The following is an 18383-nucleotide window of genomic DNA, read 5'->3' on the forward strand; positions in this document are numbered from 1 at the left end:
CTAGGGTTGATGGGAGTTGTAGGCCAAAACATCTGGAAGGCCACCAGTTGCCCATCCACAATATGAGCTGTTTTCCCCCTGATGTCTAGGCTAGTAGTATCTAATCTGACTGGCAGCAGTTCTCTGAGCCACAGTTCTTTCCCTATGACCTGGTTATTCTTAACAGAGACGCCGAGCGTTGGGATTGAACTTGAGGCCTTCTCTCTGCACAAGGGTGCTGTGTCACTGAGCTGTGCCCCCTTGGCTGCCCACTTAGTTCCGTCTAGTACACAATATGCCCCTCCCTCCCTGCACTGCAGATGATCACAGCACCAACAAAGTCGCCTAGATACAAGAGCAGCAGACAGAGCTAAGGTAGATCTGCTCATAAATCCTAGCAACTTCAGACTGTTGGGAATGACCTGCTGAAGCCACACCTGAGGAGTTAGATAGTGGATCCTTAAATTGTGTCTAGCTTTAATCTAGCTTGGCATTTAGTCATGTTATTTATTTACTGCATTTTTATATCGCCCAATGAAAGATTTTTCCTCTACATCGCCTGTTACAATTTATTGAACAATCTGCAGGTCCACTGGGACTTTTGGCTTTTGGATTCTGTAGATATAGAATGGTAAAAAGAACTATCAAAAGCAGGTTATATTGGATTACTGCACCGCTACTTAAGGGCACTCAGATGTGCCCTGGCTTAGCCACACATGTGCAATAGCTTGGCCTCCGGTGCACAGAGCCCTAGTAAAATTAATGGCAGTAATAGCGATTAGCTGTTTAGGAAGGAGAAAGGGTTTAATACAGCTTCCCTTTCCCACTCTCAAACACCAATAACTGCTACTACCATTTTTTTCACACTGGAACTATGTGCATGCAGCCCAGCTTCTACATTGCACTAAGAATTGTGCACATAACACCCATTTCAATGAATGGTTTCTCTTCCGCTATGGAAACAAGTGCTTGAGTGCTTGTGCATATATATAATCCCTCGTGGACAAGGGCAATGAAGTAAAAAGTTCTATGTTGTCGGCTATATACACGTACAAAGCTCTTCTTTTCTTTTTCACCCAGGTTCTGTTGTGGACAGCCTTGCTAGACTGCACTTCTTTGACAAACCTACTCTAAAAGACTTGCTGTTTCCCAGTATTCATGATGCTGTACTCACCAGCCAACTGAAAGGCCTCTCTGCCTCACAGACGCCTTTAGATGCTGTCATTTGTACTCCTACATCATAAAATGTTTTGGAGATACATCGATTGACATCCAGGGGCTCCTCTTATTTAATTTGCACGGATTATACAAGAGCCCAAGACTAGCCCGTCTTACGGGTATGTGACGTAGTAGCAGGGCAGTTGCTTTGTGCCAAAAGACTGTCTGAGGAATTTGAAGCCTTAATAGTTTCAAAACTTGTGTTTTTTAACTGAATTCAGGTACAGCCTGAAGCGGTGCACAAGTGTTTGTACAAAACTGAAGAAGCATGTATTTTCCTGCAAGTGTTCTAGAACATTTTGGAGTTTTCTTCTTGTTCAGAAATGTGCAACAGATGATAGTTCAGTATGTTACATTTTTTAGGACAATGCATTACTGCAAAGAGTACAGATTAGTGTGCGCGCATGTGTATGTATGTCAGACTGATTCCTGCTCTCCCCAGAGAATATGTCCAAATATCTCACTGTTTGAGAACAGCAAATAGTTGGAAAACATGTGTCTGATTGCACTGTACAAATATCTTCCAGGATTTCAGACTAAATTTCAAAGTTGATGGCACTAGATTGAATGTAGTGGCTTTTAAAATCATATAAGAACTAGGTTTAAGTTAGAAATTCCCAGTACAGAAGTCCAAGGTTTTCAGTTAAGCGGTACAATGAGCATGAGAGTACCATTTTGTACATGTTCCTTTTGAACTGTGTTATGGCCCCTTTAACTCAAGAACTAGCTTTTTTACTAAACAGTTGTAATAGACCATTTGCACATACAACAAATTACTGTGCCTACTACAGTGGACTTACAGCTAGCTGAGAGTGAGGAAAAGGAACAATACAGTAGCCAGACAAGAGAAACACACATCACTAAAGTGCACATTTTAAAATGCAACTGGCTGTAAGTAGCCTCTGTGAACTATAAATGTGAGGAAAGACATCTCCCAAAATACGGGATTTTATTTATTGTATTTCATATGCTGTGAAAGGTTAATTTTTCCAAGGTCACCTAAACATTTTAAAGAACTGCTACTACTTCACCCACCATTTCCCTTCAGTGCAGAGTGAAGCTACCTTCTGAGTGTAATTATTAGTAATGTGTCACGCAAACGTGTCAAACCAGCAGTTGCTTTTGTGTTGCCTTAGAGCACATTGTTCCAAAGGCAACTTTCATTGTTAGCTAAAACACAGTTGGATGGCCCATGCAATCCTATGCTTGTTTCCTGGCAGTAAATCCCATCCTGCTCCATGGTGATTACTCTGAAGTAATCTTAGTGATCCTGCTAAAGTGATGTACTTTTAAGTCCCAGTGCTTTCAAGGGGAGAGCTAAGCATGTGTTTGCATTTCTCTCACTGAAATCAGTAGGACTTAAATGCCCAGTATATTTTCAAATGTGTCCTTTTCTTCTCCCGTTCTGTGCTGCTGTAGACTGGTCTTGCCACAGACTACAGAAGACCAATGCTGGGCCAGTTTTGTAATGGCAAATCTATCCAGGAATGCCAACAGGATTTTCTAGCCCTGGTGTTCTATTTAGCTAGGAGGACATTCTGTGTGCACACTAAAAGCCCCTTTAACTTCTGAACCCATCTATAAGAGGCTCACTTGTATCTCTGTCTGTGAAAGTGAACTCCGTCTACAGCTTAGGTGGTTTGGCCCTTGACCATTAAATAACTTTTCCTTTAGGGCCAAGCTAAAAAGATCAGTAGTTTCAAAGTGCTAAATGCTATCATCTACCAGTTTTTAAGAAGAGGAACTGGGCTCATCATTCAGTTTGTTTTGCATTTGTACTGATGCTGTTTTGCTCTGTTGCAGAGAAGTGCAAAACGGATGTAATTTTTCCCATCTTCTCATTTTACTTTTGAGAGGACTAAATGTCTGCACCAGACATGAATTTTTGGAGCTACCCAGAATGCATTGTGAGGATGTGCCAGGTGGTCTTTTGATACATTTTGTAACATGCATTTTGACTGTACTTTTTGTGTCTATTTTGCCTACTACCTGCTTACAGTGCAACCTTTGTTGCTTTTTATAACTAAACATTTCTTTCAAGTACTTTCAAAAGTGCAAAAATCCAAAATAAAAAGCTATTCAGACTAGTTAGAACTTGAATTCTACTGATGGTAAAGTCTGTGTCTCAGCTTGAAGTTAACGTGTTTGCTTAATACCTACTGCTACCACACTGTTCCAAGTCAACACACATCTACTAATCTTTATGGCTCAAACTCCTGGAGATTCTAATGTACGTGCCTATGCAATGGGTAGACACAATTGTGTTTTACACCACCTTTACTTGTCAATATTTTTGTGTGGTTATTCCTCATCAATACACAAGAAATCAACTACACCTGCTGGCATTTACCACCTCACAGCAAGCTAGATTGGAGGCATTTTCTCCATTTCACTGCCAACTACACATATAAAAATGGTGGAAGGTGTACTGGTCTGCCTAGGTCCAACACCTTATTGGAACTAAGCTAGAGACCATGTGATCAAAATTGCACATTCTTTCCCCATTTATCCCTCCCTCTCTTTATCTCCCCATTTGTTTTTAAGACTGTACACTTTTTAGGAACAGACCTGTCAAACCTTTTCTTTGTAAAGCAGCATGTACATAGCTGATACTATATAAAACAGGGGGTTAAACATCCTTTGATGGTTGGATGATCCTCAGATGCTCTTATGATGAAATATCAGCTCAGCAAATCTCACAAGGTAACACCAATTTTGCCACTTGAAAACTGCTGCTCCTTGATAAATATGCATTACACTTGATCGTAGCCAAAAGGCTGAGAAACATATATACCTTTTACAGAAATTACAGAGCCCTGGTTAGAAGAGTCTGGAATCCTGGCTGAGGAACAAGCAGGCTTTTGGAAGGCATGCGCTATTATAGATCATTGTTTGCTCCTACACCATCTGAGAAGAAATATACTTCACCACCATAGAAAGTGCTATTTGCAACATTTGTGGATCTGAAAGCCACATTCAATTCATTCTCAAGAGGGCGACTATGGCAGAAACTCAGATCTTCAGACTGACCCCCGGTTGGGAGCGAGAATCCAGGGACTATGTACAAATTCCATCATGCGAGTCAGACTGGACACCAGCGGAACATTAGCCAAAGTTATCCCTGTGAATAGGGGAGTAAGACAGGGATGCCTGCTGGCCCCAACGTTATTTAACGTATATCTGAAAGACATGGTAAATGCCCTGTCTGGTCCACAGTTCTTCCCACCATCTCTGGGGCACCATCCGGTGTCTGTATTATTATATGCAGATGATGCTGTCATCCTGTCTTGCACCTCGATAGGGATGAGACGATTGCTGGTGGCTCTTCCCAAGTTTTGCCAGCAAGAAATGTTGACAACTATAAGAAAACAAAGATTATGGAATTTGGTAGATCTAGCAAGATCGATCGCTGGTCGCTGGATGGCCATAACCTAGAGTCAGTAACTAAATATAAATATCTGGGAATCATTTTTTAAAAAACTGGCAAATGGGATAAACATATAAAAGGGGTGGCAGAGAAAGCTAAGATTACAAGCAGGGCAATCCTAAGGTTTTCAGCTGGGAGGGGAGGGCACTTCATTTCCCCACTTTTGGAACGTCATCGTTGTAAACTATTGCCACAAATGCTTTATGGGGCTGCACTGTGGGCAAATTCAAACCTGGCTGAGCTGGAATGAGTTCAACCTGGGTTTTTAACAAGAGCTCTAAATGTAGCAAGAAGCACCCCAAGGGCCGTACTAAGAACTGAAACAGGGGTCTTGCCCATCTCGGGCCTGTAATGAAGGCAGCAGCTCGTCTCTGGCTCAGATTGATTTCCCAGCTAACCTCGCCATTGTGTCAGTCTGCTTTTGAAGAGATGACCCATGTGGCCGGGTCACGGTCAGGTACAATGAGAGAGTATGTGACCCAGACTGGTTTCTCATGAGTTCCTTTCATCCAAGGGTCATGATGTGGCCAAATCGCTCATAAAGCAGAGGACAGCAGATACATCGTGGCAAATGGACACAGCCAAGGTGGCCAATTGCAGGTCAAATGAATTATATGGTGGGTCGCCAGCTACATTCAACCAGGCGGCACAATATCTGGCACACCCAAGCCCCTATTCATTATGGGTTCTTATGACAAAATGCCGACTGAATAGGATTCCCTTGGAGGAGGTAAAGGGAAGATTTCATAATGTACCCAGGCCATGTCAGCTATGTCCATTCAGTTGCAAGACAACAGAAGATCAAATTCACTTTCTGCTAGAGTGTGCTAAATATATTTGAAACTTGAGATTCAAATATATTTTTCCACTCCTAAAGAAAAAGAGGTTGGAAACATCAAGGGATAAGGTGCTTATATTAAATGGATCAGACTATTATGTTTATTTTAGAATGGCAAAATATATTAATTCTGCTCTGAAAGTGAGACAAGAGGCTTTGAATTCAAGCCGCCAAATTTTGCTTAGTTCAAGGTAAGACAAGCCAAAATGGTTTTGTCATAGGTTTTAAATATTAAATTTTAAGGGTTGTCAAATTTCTGGAGGAAACCAGTGGCAGTATTTTAATTAAATATGTTTTAGCTGTATGGCCTGGTTCATTGTTTTGCAAATGACTGGTTGTCAGTGCAATAAAATTGAACTGAAAAATATGTGCTGGCTATTTGACCAGCTGTGGTCAGTATTTGCAGAACAAAGGAGCCAAGTGTCTTCAGATAGCACAAAGTCAAGGCATGAAAACGATTTCACTGAAGGAAATATGGGCTGATCGTATGCCTTCTGAAGAATAATAGAGAAAAAAACCTAAAGCAGGGATGAGCCACCTATGGACCTCCAAATTCTATGGCCCACAACCCCCAGCATGCCTCATGTTGGCTATGCTGGCTAGGGTTGATGGGAGTTGTGGCCCTCCAGGTATTTTGCCCTACAAGTTGCCCACCCCTGATCTAAATTCTAATTAAGCATACAGGCATGGTAACCCAGGCGTATAATTAAGACTCCTTTTCACAAGGGTACATAAAGGACAGTGTAACCCAGGAATACAGCCCAAACAGCAGCAACCACATACAAAAGCAAGGTAGCAGACTCTCTGTAACCCCCAATCTGCTCCTTTCTCATTTGCACTCACTTCTTATATACATCCTACATTTACCCCACCTTTCATCAAGCACAACATGCTGACAGTACAAAGCTTTAAGCTCTCACTGTGCCTTTTCCTCCTCCCTCATTTTTATTCCCCATTTGAGCCCACAGAATTACACCTTCAACTGCTTATAATGCCCTTAAACACCTGTACCAATGGGTATGTGGACTTCTGATGCAGGCCTGCACCATAAAGGGAAAAAAAAGATCTCGCTATGCCGTGAGGCCAAAGCTGTGAACTCCAATACTGACAGCTGGTGTCAGAGGACTATTTCAATCTACCTTCGCTGCTCCACCACTTGCCAGGTGATCAACACAGCCCTGGGTCTGATGGAGGAATCACAGAATAGTAGGGCCAGAAGGGTCCCACAAGGCCATCGAGTCCAACCCCCCGCTCAATGCAGGAATCCAAGTCAGAGCATCCCTGACAGGTGGCTGTCCAGCCTCACCTTGAATGCCTCCAGGGTGGGAGAGCCCACCACCTCCCTAGGTCATTGGTTCCATTGTCGCATTGCTCTAACAGTCAGGAATTTTTTCCTGATATTCAGCTGGAATCTGGCTTCCTGTAACTTGAGACCATTATTCCCGTGTCCTGCACTCTGGGAGGATCAAGAAGAGATCCTGGCCTTCTTCTCTGTGACAACCTTTCAAGTACTTGAAGAGCGCTATCATATCTCCCCTCAGTCTTCTCTTCTCAAGGCTAAACATGCCCAGTTCTTTCAGCCTCTCTTCATAGGGCTTTGTTTCCAGTCCCCTGATCATTTTTGTTGCCTTCCTCTCAACCCTCTCCAGTTTGTCTGCATCCTTCTTAAAGTGTGGTGCCCAGAACTGGACACAGTACTCCAGATGAGGCCTAACCAGTGCTGAGGAGAGGGGAACTAGTACTTCCCGGGATTTGGAAGCTATGTTACTATTAATGCAGTCCAAAAGAGCATTTGCCTTTTTTGCAGCCACATCACATTGTTGGCTCATATTCAGCTTGTGATCGACAATTCCAAGATCCTTCTCGCTTGTAGTGTGGTTGAGCCACGTATCCCCCATCTTGTAACTGTACATTTGGTTTCTTTTTCCTAGGTGCAGAACTTGGCATTTATCCCTATTAAATGTCATTCTGTTGTTTTCTGCCCAGAGCTCCAGTCTATCCAGATCACTTTGAATTTTGTTTGTCTTCCAAAGTATTAGCTATCCTGCCCAATTTTGTGTCATCTGCAAATTTGATCAGCATTCCCTGCACCTCCTCCAAGTCATTAATAAAAATGTTGAAGAGCACTGGGCCCAGGACTGAGCCCTGCGGTACCCCGCTCATTACCTCTCCCCAGTTGGAGAAGGTCCCATTGATAAGCACTCTTTCAGTCCAATTCTGTAGCCAACTGTGGATCCACCGGATCATTGTTTCATCTAGCTCACTTTGAGCTAGTTTGCTCATCAGGATATCATGGGGGACTTTGTCAAAAGCTTTGCTGAAGTCGAGGTATATGATGTCTACAGCATTCCCATGGTCCACCAGGGAGGTTACTTGATCAAAAAATGAGATCAGATTTGTCTGGCAGGAGTAATCACTGCATTGTTTTCAAGGTGCTTCCCGATGGATTGCTTTATCATCTGCTCTAGAATTTTCCCTGGGATTGATGTCAGACTGACTGGTCTGTAGTTCCCAGGTTCCTTGTTTTTACCCTTTTTAAAGATAGGGACAACATTAGCCTCCTCCAGTCATCTGGCACTTCCCCCATCCTCCATGATTTCTCAAAGAGAATAGACAGCGGTTCTGAGAGTTCTTCTGCCAGTTCCTTTATTACTCCTGGGTGCAGTTCATCTGGCCCTGGAGACCTGAACTCATTCAAAGTAATTAGGTGTTCCTTGAGAAATTGTCATGAGGATCTATACATTGGGGCTCCTCTATGTTACTCTCAGATGTATTTCCCACTAAGTTTGTGAGACAGAGGAGGTGCCCCCGACAAGATTGAAAGGCCTGCATTACTTTTGGGAGTGTAACTGAAGGGCAATATGCATGTATACATTTAAAAAAAGAGAGCACACGCTCACTTATTACATTATTACAATAAAGCTGAACATGTAAACTTTCAGTAACTACTACCATGTAACTTGGAATTTTCCATTTATTCCTACACTTGCCCAACTATGGTACACCACACATTACTCTATATAAGGTTATTAGTATAACGAAGAAGCTTCTTTGAGATGCCCAGGATCAGTTGTAAGTCATGTATCGAGGTGTAGCACTGAATTTGGCATAGGACTTGATGACTTTGTTCACAGCTTCCAAGAAGTCTTTTTCAGTGGCAATTTTTCTCCTCGCTCGGATGGCAAACATACCTGCCTCTGTACAGACACTCCGAATTTCAGCACCTTGTAAGGAAAAACAATGGATTTTAAAACAATTTGAAGAAATGGTAACCACGAAATGAGGAGAGCGGGCAGGCAAGAGCTACCATATTTAATTTACCTGTGCTGTTAGGACACAGCCGAGCCAGCAACTCGAATCGTATGTCTCTTTCAACACTCATTGAACGAGCATGAATCTTGAATATATGAGTTCGTCCCTAAAAAAAAAGAAAGGGTCAAGCTAAGCAGAAGAATGTATAGAGATGGGATTCGGAGTCCACTGAATTGCTCAGCCAACATCAATGCCCTAAAGGAGGGCCAGCATCAGAGGGCTGTATCCTCAGCCAGGGCCCAGCATCTTGGAAAGCTCCACAGCTACCGCTCCTGGCTGCCACTAGTACTTGCTCACTTGCAACAGGCAGGCTCCTGCCACCCCACCCAGAGCGACAGGGCAGGCGAGCAAGCAATTCTTCTTCATCAGCTGCTGCTTGGCAGGTCTCTGGACAAGTGGATAGTGACAAGAAAGGCCCACAAAGGTTGCCTTGGCCAAGTCACTCCTCCCCTCGCAAATTGCCCTTAAGACTATATACTGTCCTACTGCCATCTGCTGACATAGCCCATAAATTTATTTATTTGTTGCATTTGTTACATAAAATAGCCCTTGGGACAACAGAGCTCAAATGGAATCCTGTGGTATCTTCAAGACAAGCACATTTATCACAGTATAGCCATTTGTTGGCTGCAGCCCACTTTATCAGACTGGGTGGCTGATGAACTGAATTCTAGGCCTTAAGAGAAAATAGTGTGGGGTGGATCTGCGCCTCCCCCCCCCCCAAATATTACCTCTGAGGGAATGTTTGCCCACTCCTGGTGTAGAACATCTATTTGATCCAATCCATTTTCCTGGATGCTCATTAAAAAAGTACATAGCTCTGAGAGCTAATATGAAAGGTCCTTTTTAGCCTCAGTTAGTCACTCAAGTTCTAATCAACACATTGTTCAGCCTCAGCTAGTCACTCAAGTTCAAATAAATGCACTGTTATTGACTTTGCTTAGTATGAAAATAAAGCTATCCTCACCTCCAGATCTGGTAGGCTAAATTCAATCTTCCTATCCAATCTTCCAGGCCTCATCAGTGCTGGATCCAAAGTATCTGGTCTGTTAGTTGCCATCAGCACTTTAATATTGCCTCTTGGATCAAAGCCATCAAGCTGGTTTATCAATTCCAGCATAGTGCGCTGGACTTCATTATCTCCTCCAGCCCCATCATCAAAGCGAGCTCCTAGAAAGAGACAGTGGCAGAAACTCAGAAGACATCCTTGTTAACCATTCCTCTGAAAGGAGAAGCCACCTGCAAGATGTAATTCAAGTTTCTGTCCTTACCAAAGTAATATATAGATATCAATCTAAATAAAAATGTTAAACTCTAAAGAAAGTATCTGACAAGAAGGATGTGCCTTATTTTATATTTATAATATATAAATATATTACATATTTTAAATATTTTCCTTTTCCCCTGACAGTTCCCTACAGAGGCCAATCTAGGGTGGTAGAGCACAACTGTCAAGGATCAAGTTGCTTCCCACCCCTTTTGCCTAGTCCTCCCCAAGTTTACATGGGGGGAGAGAGCCCAATGTTGAGGTACTTTCAAGTGAACTTTCTCCTCATGTACTCTTGAAATGATACAGCCCATCCTGGACTGTACAAAAAGTAGTTCTGTATGTTAGAATTGTGTTCTACATTCAGAAGTTTATTGAGATCTAGGAAAACTTTTAATCTCACATTTTAAATAATAATCACTCAACGCAAAAGGATTGATGTTGAGTTTGGAAGCAAACTCAGAGCAAATCAAAACAAGATGATAATGTACCCAAAGTAAAAGATGACTGGAAAGTTGGCATGATTTTATTTTATTATGAATAAAACAGAGGGTTCACATTCAGTGTTACACCAAATATGGAATAAGAACAAGTATATGCATGCTGATACCAACCTCCAATAGCATCGATTTCATCAAAGAAGATAAGGCAAGCTTTTTTTGTTCTGGCCATTTCAAAGAGTTCCCGAACCATTCGAGCACCCTATTAAGAGAGACAAAGAGATGATAATTTCTGTTTATATGAGCCAAGTGCCATTTGAGTTAGATTTTAAAAGCAAATCTTAAAGCTTCCCAAATGACGAGTAGAGCCAAGAGATTAGCCTGAACTCAAACACATGCAGTTATGTGAAATCATTCAATCCTTTCCACCTATGACACAACAGTGTCTGGCTGCTACCAACACATGCTAAGAGCCTACTACACATCATACAACTTCTCATGCACACCCTACATAGTGGATAGTTTTCTGAATCTATATAGCCAGAACTGCCACAGGCCTAAGGTCACCTGAGCAAATATGTAAACAGGTCCAATCATAATGCAGAACAGCAACATTACAGACATACCATTTGTATATTATAATCTGCACATAAAAACAACATGAAGACATTAGGTTTTTCAGATCGCTTTTATAACCTAAGGCTTGTGAAAACTCTTGATCTTCCACCCACCCCCAGTACACATGGAGCTTGCAACATGCTCCCTCTTTCATTACCTCTCCCACATATTTCTGCACCAACTCAGATCCAATCACTCGGATGAAGCAGGCATCAGTCCTATTGGCAACAGCACGAGCACAGAGGGTTTTGCCTGTCCCAGGTGGGCCAAAGAGAAGCACTCCTTTGGGGGGCTCAATCCCAAGATTGACAAATCGTTCGGGCTGTGGTGATATGGAAAAAAAAGATTCGGAAGTTGTGAAAGGGCTACCAATTCTGCATATGTAGTATCTGTCCCCAACCCAGCACTGAGTCCAACATCCAGCAAAGGCCCTGCAGGAAGGAGCCCAAGATTGCTGCAGCATTACAACACTAGTGCTATAAATAATCAGGAAACTGTTCCATTTTTGAAGAAGTGGAGCACAAACTGAGAGGGAACTCAGAGGGTGGGGCAGGACTTGGCAACGAACTAAAGTAACAAGAAAGTTGGTCCAAAGCAGGGGTGGGCAACTTGTGGCCCTCCAGATGTTGTTGGACTACCAAAGCCTTGACAGTCCTTGAGAGGAAGACAATAACCACATCAAGTTCACTACGTGAACAATACTTACATGCAGCAAGGGTGTCTCCACCACCTCTCTTAGCTTCTCAATCTGTTCTTTGCAACCTCCAACATCACTGTAAGTGACATCAGGTTTTTCCTCCACCTGTGTTAAAAAATAGATGTGTGCAGACCTATGTTATTTGCAATTGCAATTTTTACAAACTTTATGGAAGAAGTGGCAGCGAGGAGTCAGGTTAGAAAGGTTAAAAATGCAAAGAAAAAATAATAGAGATCCTCACCTGCATCATAGTAACAGTTGGATCAATCTTTGGAGGCAGGGGAATATGGATCTGATACTTGTTTCTGTCAACGCTGCAGAAATTGGTTGAAAAGTCATATTAAGTGATACTCTACATAAAAAATTCCAGTTGTGCCTTAAAAAAAACAAACTATGAACTAATTGTACCTATATGCAGAATATTGTAATGGATGTGACATTATTATGATTTATTATATTATTTTTGTTGTTGTAAGCTACTCAATGAGCTTTGCTATGCAACAATTATATATAATGTCCTGAGAAACCGGCTTCCAATTCATTTCCAGGGCGAGTTCAAGGTGCTGGTTATTACCTAAAACCCCCAAAACAGCCTGGTCTAGGTATTTGAAGGAATGCCTCCTCTTGCATAAACTTGCCCATCAATTGTGATAATCTTCAGAGGCCTTGCTCAGTGTTCCACTGCCAAGAGATATAAGGTTGGGCAGGACACAGGACAATGCCTTTTTGGTGGCAGCACCCCAACTCTGGGAACTCCCAAGGGAAGTTAGATTGACCCCTTCTCTGGTGTCTTTTAGATGGGCAGTCAAGGTATTTTTATTCCATTTGTACATTCTTTTATTTGTTCTACTTTGGCTTGTCTTAATGCTCTCCAATGTGTAATTGTAATAATTGTTGTAAACCACCTTGGGTGATCTGTTTAGGACGGAAAGGCAGTATACAAATGTTCACTGAAACAAATAAATGAATAAATACATGTATATACACAGACAGTAAATGTTGACATAAACTCACCCAACTCTCATCCCTTCCTCAATGTCAGTAGGGGCCACTTGATCACTAAGATCCACCACAAATTTGGCAAATTGCTTAACATTGATAATGTACTTGGGGTCCTCAGAATCTGCATTGATTATCTTTGTGCACCTTAACAGAAGAGAAAGCAGTTAAACAAGCAGTCTGTGAGCAGATGAAGACGTTAACACATTAACACTCAGCAAAGTGTCATCTACAGTCCTGCTTTCAGAATTTACACAGCAATACACCATTTCTACTATTCCTGTGTAAATAAGCATAACTCAAAACTATCCCTTATACTGTATTTGTCTTTATTTCTTCATAAAACCTAAAATACCAGAAACATGAGGACACCTTAAACATCCAACTAAAAACTGCTTTCAATTTTACTTCCCACCCCCCACCCCGACTTCAGGGATCTCAAACACCTGATTGTTAAGGGCCGTGTCACCAGACTGGTTAAATACAAGTCAGTTTCCAGTGGATGCAACTGTGCTGAAGTGAAACTCACATAAAACTAAGAGGCACAAAAGTGGTTCTTAGGAAATGGATCCATGAGAAAATCAAAGCTTTGATATTCATACTGTAATATAACACTATGGCAGGGCTCGGACAGCCACAGCGAGGGAAGCAACCATTGTGGCTGCTCCCCCCACCTCTGCCGTCGACCACCGTTTGTGTTATTCCCCATGTAGCGGCGCAGGGTTGGCATGTCATCCGAACCCAGCAAGGCAGTGGGGAAATCGTGCCCACCCTACAACCCGTGATGTGCAGCAGAGGTTGCAGGGTGGGTGTGGCCCCGCCCCCGCCCTGGTGCACGCCAGGCCAGGTTCAGATGACACACCAACCAGTGGTGCAGCGTGGGGAATAATGTACATGGCGGTCGCACAAGCAGAGGGAGAGCCCCAATAGTTGCTTCCCTCTCTGTGATCGCCAAACTTGCCCGATACGTTACACTGGAAGGGACCCTGAGACAACTTCACTTTTTAACAAGGACCGCTCAATACAGGTGAAGGAGGGAACGCGTGTCCTTCCGATAGTGCTTTGCTCCTATGACTGACCACCTGGAATGTATACATGCCTTGCCACTTGCAGCGGCTGCTCGCTTTGAAGAGTTTGTTTATCTGCAGCCAGATCCCAGAGGGCAGGTGGCGCCAAGCCAGTGTCTGATTCTTTAATGCCTACAAGGAGAGAAAAAAGGAGCCACTGTGCCACTTAGCGCAATGCTGTATTACATATTCAGCGCAAAGCTGCAACATGTACAACTTACACACAGCAAAAAGGAAAAGCCATTCTGCTACTTGTGTCAATGCTAAATAATTTTCAACAGGTCTGCGAACCTTACTGGGGTGGGGCACTTCAGGTGAAAACATGCAGAAGCAAGACAGTCCTCTTTTAATAACATTTATTAAAACCAGCTCTAGCAATCCTTACGGCATCCCTGAAGCCGAGACTTGGTGACTTCATTAACGTTATCCAGCAAGGTGAAAGTTAAGCAGATTTAAATTGGGGACCTCCAACTCCTAGTTCATGTTCTTCACAATTATGCCACACCAGTCTTTGAAGTATACACTTGCTATCTTTTTTCCATGTCAGTTTCAACATCCCAACAGCTACATTTAAGCCCCTCACCCTATCCGACACTATCTCCACCCTCATCTCTCTCCTTTTCTCTTTGTTCAAGAAGTCTTTCCTGCTTTCAGTTACTTTTTTATTGTTCTTCAATTCTCCCTCTTCTTTTGAGCTTTTCTTGGGAGTGGGCTATAATAAAGTATAAGAACAGGTTAAGAACTCTGAGCTATATTCCTTAAAAGACATGACAAACTGAAAAGTCAAGACTAACATGAAAAAGACATATGCTGCCCATAGACACGAGAAATACATACCTGTGAGTTCATTGATTTTCTTAAGTAATTGCTGGATGTCATCTTCTACTTGCTTGATCTGCCTTGAGTATGTGCTCTGGCCCTGGATTAGAAAAATATTATAAGGCTGAAGAAATCACAGAAGATGGTACCTTGTACTCTTTCTGGCACCAGGTGAAGACCTTTTTATTTTCCCAGGAATTCTGGCATTTTAGCATTCTAGTCTTTTTGCATTGTTGTTTTAAATTTGTTATTGTATTTTAAATCTCCATATTGCTGCTAGGTTTTATTCTGGTCGTACTTTATACTGTAGTTTTAAGCTTATATAACCCTAAATGTACTTAGGACTGCAGTCTTAATTAAGTATCCCCCTTGGCGAAATCAATTTGGTTAATACAGATGCTTCCCAAACATTTCAATGTGAGCAGTTCTCAAATTTTGCCATAGAACTGTAACTGCATGAAGTACTTACATATGTTTTCAACAAGGCAATGTCACCTTCATCCAAAGCTGAAAGAGGCATAACAGAAATCATCTTAAAGAGTAAAGCAACTATATTTTGCACTACTTCCAACAGATAATTACAAGCTCCAGATTTCATAGGTCATTATACTAGCTGTGAATCATCATCAGGCACCATTAGCACACTGAGGTTGCAACCCTAAACTTGAACTATGTGGACCTCTGAGCAAACAGAGCAGGCTATAGGCACATCAAAAACACCCATAAAAGTACATGAACAAGATACTTTTTTTAAATTGTGCTTTCTAGTACAAATTCCAAATGTCATTTTAAAAAACCTGTTTTCTCACTTCTATAATTTCAGTTGTGCAGACAAAGAATAATCTGGAGGAATCTCATGTCATTCCACCTCTGAAATTAAACAGGTCATGGACAAGTCAATACTTTGGAGACGCAGAACTCTGATAATCCAGTATTTTGAATGCACTTCTCAACCAAACTGCATGATTACAGTACAGATAAAGTGAAACTTTCATTATTCAACAGAGCTTACTGCCAAATATTTTTATTTAATTGTAAACATTTATAGCCAGCATCGCCTGCCACTTGAGGCAGTTTAGCAAGAACAAAATCACCTATACGACAACGTAATTCAAAAACAGTTGCAACACTACCAAAACGACTGTGTTGAAGATGGTAAATAAATAGCTCAAGCAGCTCCATAGCTGCTTCAAGTAGTAAAAAACAAAACAAAAAGAAGAAACCCTCAGCCACCTTGTATTTATTCGTAAGCCACCACGTGCCCCAAAATAATTGAATTTGGCCTACCCTCAAAACTTATTCCAAACTTCAGGGCCTGTTTTTACCACCTACCACTTCCGGAAATGAAAAGGTCTGGGCTACAAATTAGCCCAGCACTAATTTTTACAGGAGAGCATTCAATCATGTGAGCACACACAGTCTTAAGTGATACAAACCCAGACATAGGTTTATACACATCAGTGAAAATTAGGCCTAAGGCATCTTCTGTTTAGGAAGACTTTGCTGTGCTAGGGGAAACTGATAGTTCGTTTTTACGCAGGTGACACTGACTCTATTTTATGGGCTTCACTGACAACCTGGAAAATGCGTTTTATTGTATTCCATTGTTCTGATATTTTATTTTTTCATATGGGGCAGAATCCAACACGGCATTTACGCCCCCGCTGATTTCTTTCTGTCCTGCCGATTCCCTTCAGCAAGCAGCTGTCCCACCAATTCTGTTGCGCAAGTGGGATGCACACTTACACAAGACAAATTTCGCATTTCTTATGCAAGCTCCACTGACCAACCTCCTTCAAAAAACAAGTGTTTCTGCTTGTTTTGGGTTGCCCCCAGAAGCACTAGATCACCGTTGTGCAAGAGGTGGGGGGCTGCTGGCACAACAGAACTGGTGGGGCGTAAGAGAATCAGCGGGGGTGTAAAGCGCCCCGTTGGATTCTGCCCGTGGTCTGATAAATATATTGAAATTATAGCTTTGCATTTTTAATTTATTGGGAGCTATGGCAGGGAAATGGGGTATACATTTTAAGAACGAAAAACACAACACCCCCATACTATCTGTCCTTGCCATATCCCACTTCTTTGCTGCCATAGCATAGCGGTTAGGAGAAGTTCTCTTTTCAAATCTTGCTTCTGCCATAAACTCACTCAGGGGCAATAGGTAAGCTGTTCTCAGCCTCAGGCTCCCCTCAGCAATATCAGGATCAAAATAGTGAAATAATAGTGAACTACTTCGCTCAGAGTAGTTATAAGGCAGCCTATCTCAACCTCGTGTTTTCCAGATGCGTTGGACATGCTCGCTGGGGATGGGAGTTGCAGTCCAACACATGCAGAGGTTGGGGAATGCAGCTGTAAGGAATCTATATAGAGGTGGGTGACTCGTAACCGTCCAGACATTACTGGGACTGCAACACCCATCATCCTATACAGCCAAATGCAACTGGGAGTTGCAGTCCAACACATGCGGAGGTTGGGGAATGCAGCTGTAAGGAATCTATATAGAGGTGGGCGACTCGTAACCGTCCAGACATTACTGGGACTGCAACACCCATCATCCTATACAGCCAATTGCAAGGGATGATGGGAGTCATAGGCCAAAACATCTGGAAGGCTACAAGCTGCCCACCCCTAGATTACAGGATACGCCCATGGGAAGTGCTTTGTACATTCTGAAGCGCTGTTCTATATACTGCTGCTGCTTCGTTCAGTTTATAGGTTGGCCTATGGGCAGAACAAATCGGGGTACAAGGCAACAGAAGTTTCATCACGGGTCCAATTCAGCGACTTTGGGCACAGTCCTAACTAACATTCCCTCCGTGCTTCTCCTGCCCTGCTTTTTTGGCTAGACAGCCGACTGCAGCCGTCTAGCCGCAGAGCGAGGAAGGAGGCTGCTGTGCAGCCCATTGGATGTGCCATACATGCAGCTACGCTCTCCCCGCCCCGGAACGCCCCCAGCCACGCCCCTTTCCGGCCGCTCCGCGCTCTTCTCGTGAGCACGGAGAACAGGGCTGCTCCACCTCGCCTCCGAGGCAGCGTGGAAGCGGCGGGAGGTCGGCTCTGGCCTCGGCGCATGGGCTCCGAGGTCGGTTCCCGGAAAACATCGTATCCTGGCGGGCGTCTAGCTGCTGTCTAGTGGCCATAGGATTGCTCCCTCCGGGCCCAATCCTGTGCGCGTTTAGACAGAGAAAAGGCCTACAGCTCCCAGCATTCCCCATGCTGGCTGGGGAATGCTGGGAGTTGTAGGCCTTTCCTCTGTCTAAACCTGCACAGGATTGGGCCCTTGCGGCCAGGACGAGGGACTTGCCCCTGAGGCGACACGCACGAGGCGAGTCGCACCAGCCCAGCAGGGCGCCGAAGCGGCAGCCAGGGGAAGGCCGCGAAGGGGCAGCGCCTTCCCAGGACCGGCAACCTGCGAACGGGCGCCGGGATGCCCTCTCCGGTAACTCCCGGGGTCATTTAAGGGCGCCTCGGCGGCCTCACCGCGGATGGGCTTATCCTCCTTCTCCTCCTCTTTGGTTTTGCGCTGGTCGGCGCCCAGGTAGTCCGGCATCGCGCCGCCGCCTCAAGCAGCTCCGACTACAGATCCCGGCCTGGCCCCCGGTCCTACGCATGCGCGGAACCGAGCGGGCGCGTTACGCAGCACCTCAGGAGCGCTTCCTTCCGCGACTGAGCGGAAATGACGTAATAGGGAAGGGGGCAAAC

The 18383-nt window shown here is 43.5% G+C and overlaps 2 protein-coding genes across 7 annotated transcripts in view; one reads left to right on the forward strand and one right to left on the reverse strand.

Moving 5' to 3' along the window:
* Window positions 1-3301, forward strand: part of SLC26A5 (solute carrier family 26 member 5) — a 50054-nt gene extending 46753 nt beyond the window's left edge. For all 5 annotated transcript variants that reach the window (XM_084811473.1, XM_084811476.1, XM_084811477.1 and 2 more), the window contains exon 19: window positions 1060-3301. In XM_084811473.1, the coding sequence (XP_084667599.1) occupies window positions 1060-1223 (164 nt within the window). In that variant the 3' untranslated portion in view covers window positions 1224-3301. The remainder of the gene's footprint in view (window positions 1-1059) is intronic.
* PSMC2 (proteasome 26S subunit, ATPase 2) lies at window positions 2197-18297 on the reverse strand. 2 transcript variants are annotated; one of them, XM_084811484.1, is made up of 13 exons: window positions 18162-18297; window positions 15151-15188; window positions 14700-14781; window positions 13895-13994; window positions 12811-12942; window positions 12038-12110; window positions 11806-11901; window positions 11257-11421; window positions 10656-10743; window positions 9742-9944; window positions 8784-8880; window positions 8654-8686; window positions 2197-4555 (listed from the first exon to the last, which is right to left on the reverse strand). In XM_084811484.1, the coding sequence occupies exons 1-13, from the start codon at window positions 18229-18231 to the stop codon at window positions 4218-4220; spliced, it is 1515 nt and encodes a 504-aa protein (XP_084667610.1). In that variant the 5' UTR covers window positions 18232-18297; the 3' UTR covers window positions 2197-4217. The 2 variants fall into 2 exon arrangements, with proteins under 2 accessions (XP_084667610.1, XP_084667611.1); XM_084811485.1 differs by lacking the exon at window positions 2197-4555 and having other exon boundaries at window positions 8419-8686.
* Between the last annotated feature and the right edge of the window lie 86 nt (window positions 18298-18383).

Source organism: Heloderma suspectum, chromosome 7 (genome assembly GCF_057233095.1).
Source record: "Heloderma suspectum isolate Gila_16-S chromosome 7, 16-S_ref, whole genome shotgun sequence".
NCBI lineage: Eukaryota > Metazoa > Chordata > Lepidosauria > Squamata > Helodermatidae > Heloderma > Heloderma suspectum.

Coding starts and splice junctions, on each gene's coding strand:
- PSMC2 (XM_084811484.1), bottom strand. CDS start 18,231: ATGCCGGACTACCTGGGCGCCGACCAGCGCAAAACCAAAGAGGAGGAG. Junction 12,943..13,894: donor CAGCCGCTGCAAGTGGCAAG/GCATGTATACAT, acceptor TCTTCTGTTAAG/GTGCACAAAGATAATCAATG. Junction 8,881..9,741: donor TTAGCCTACCAGATCTGGAG/GTGAGGATAGCT, acceptor CTTTTTTTTTAG/GGACGAACTCATATATTCAA.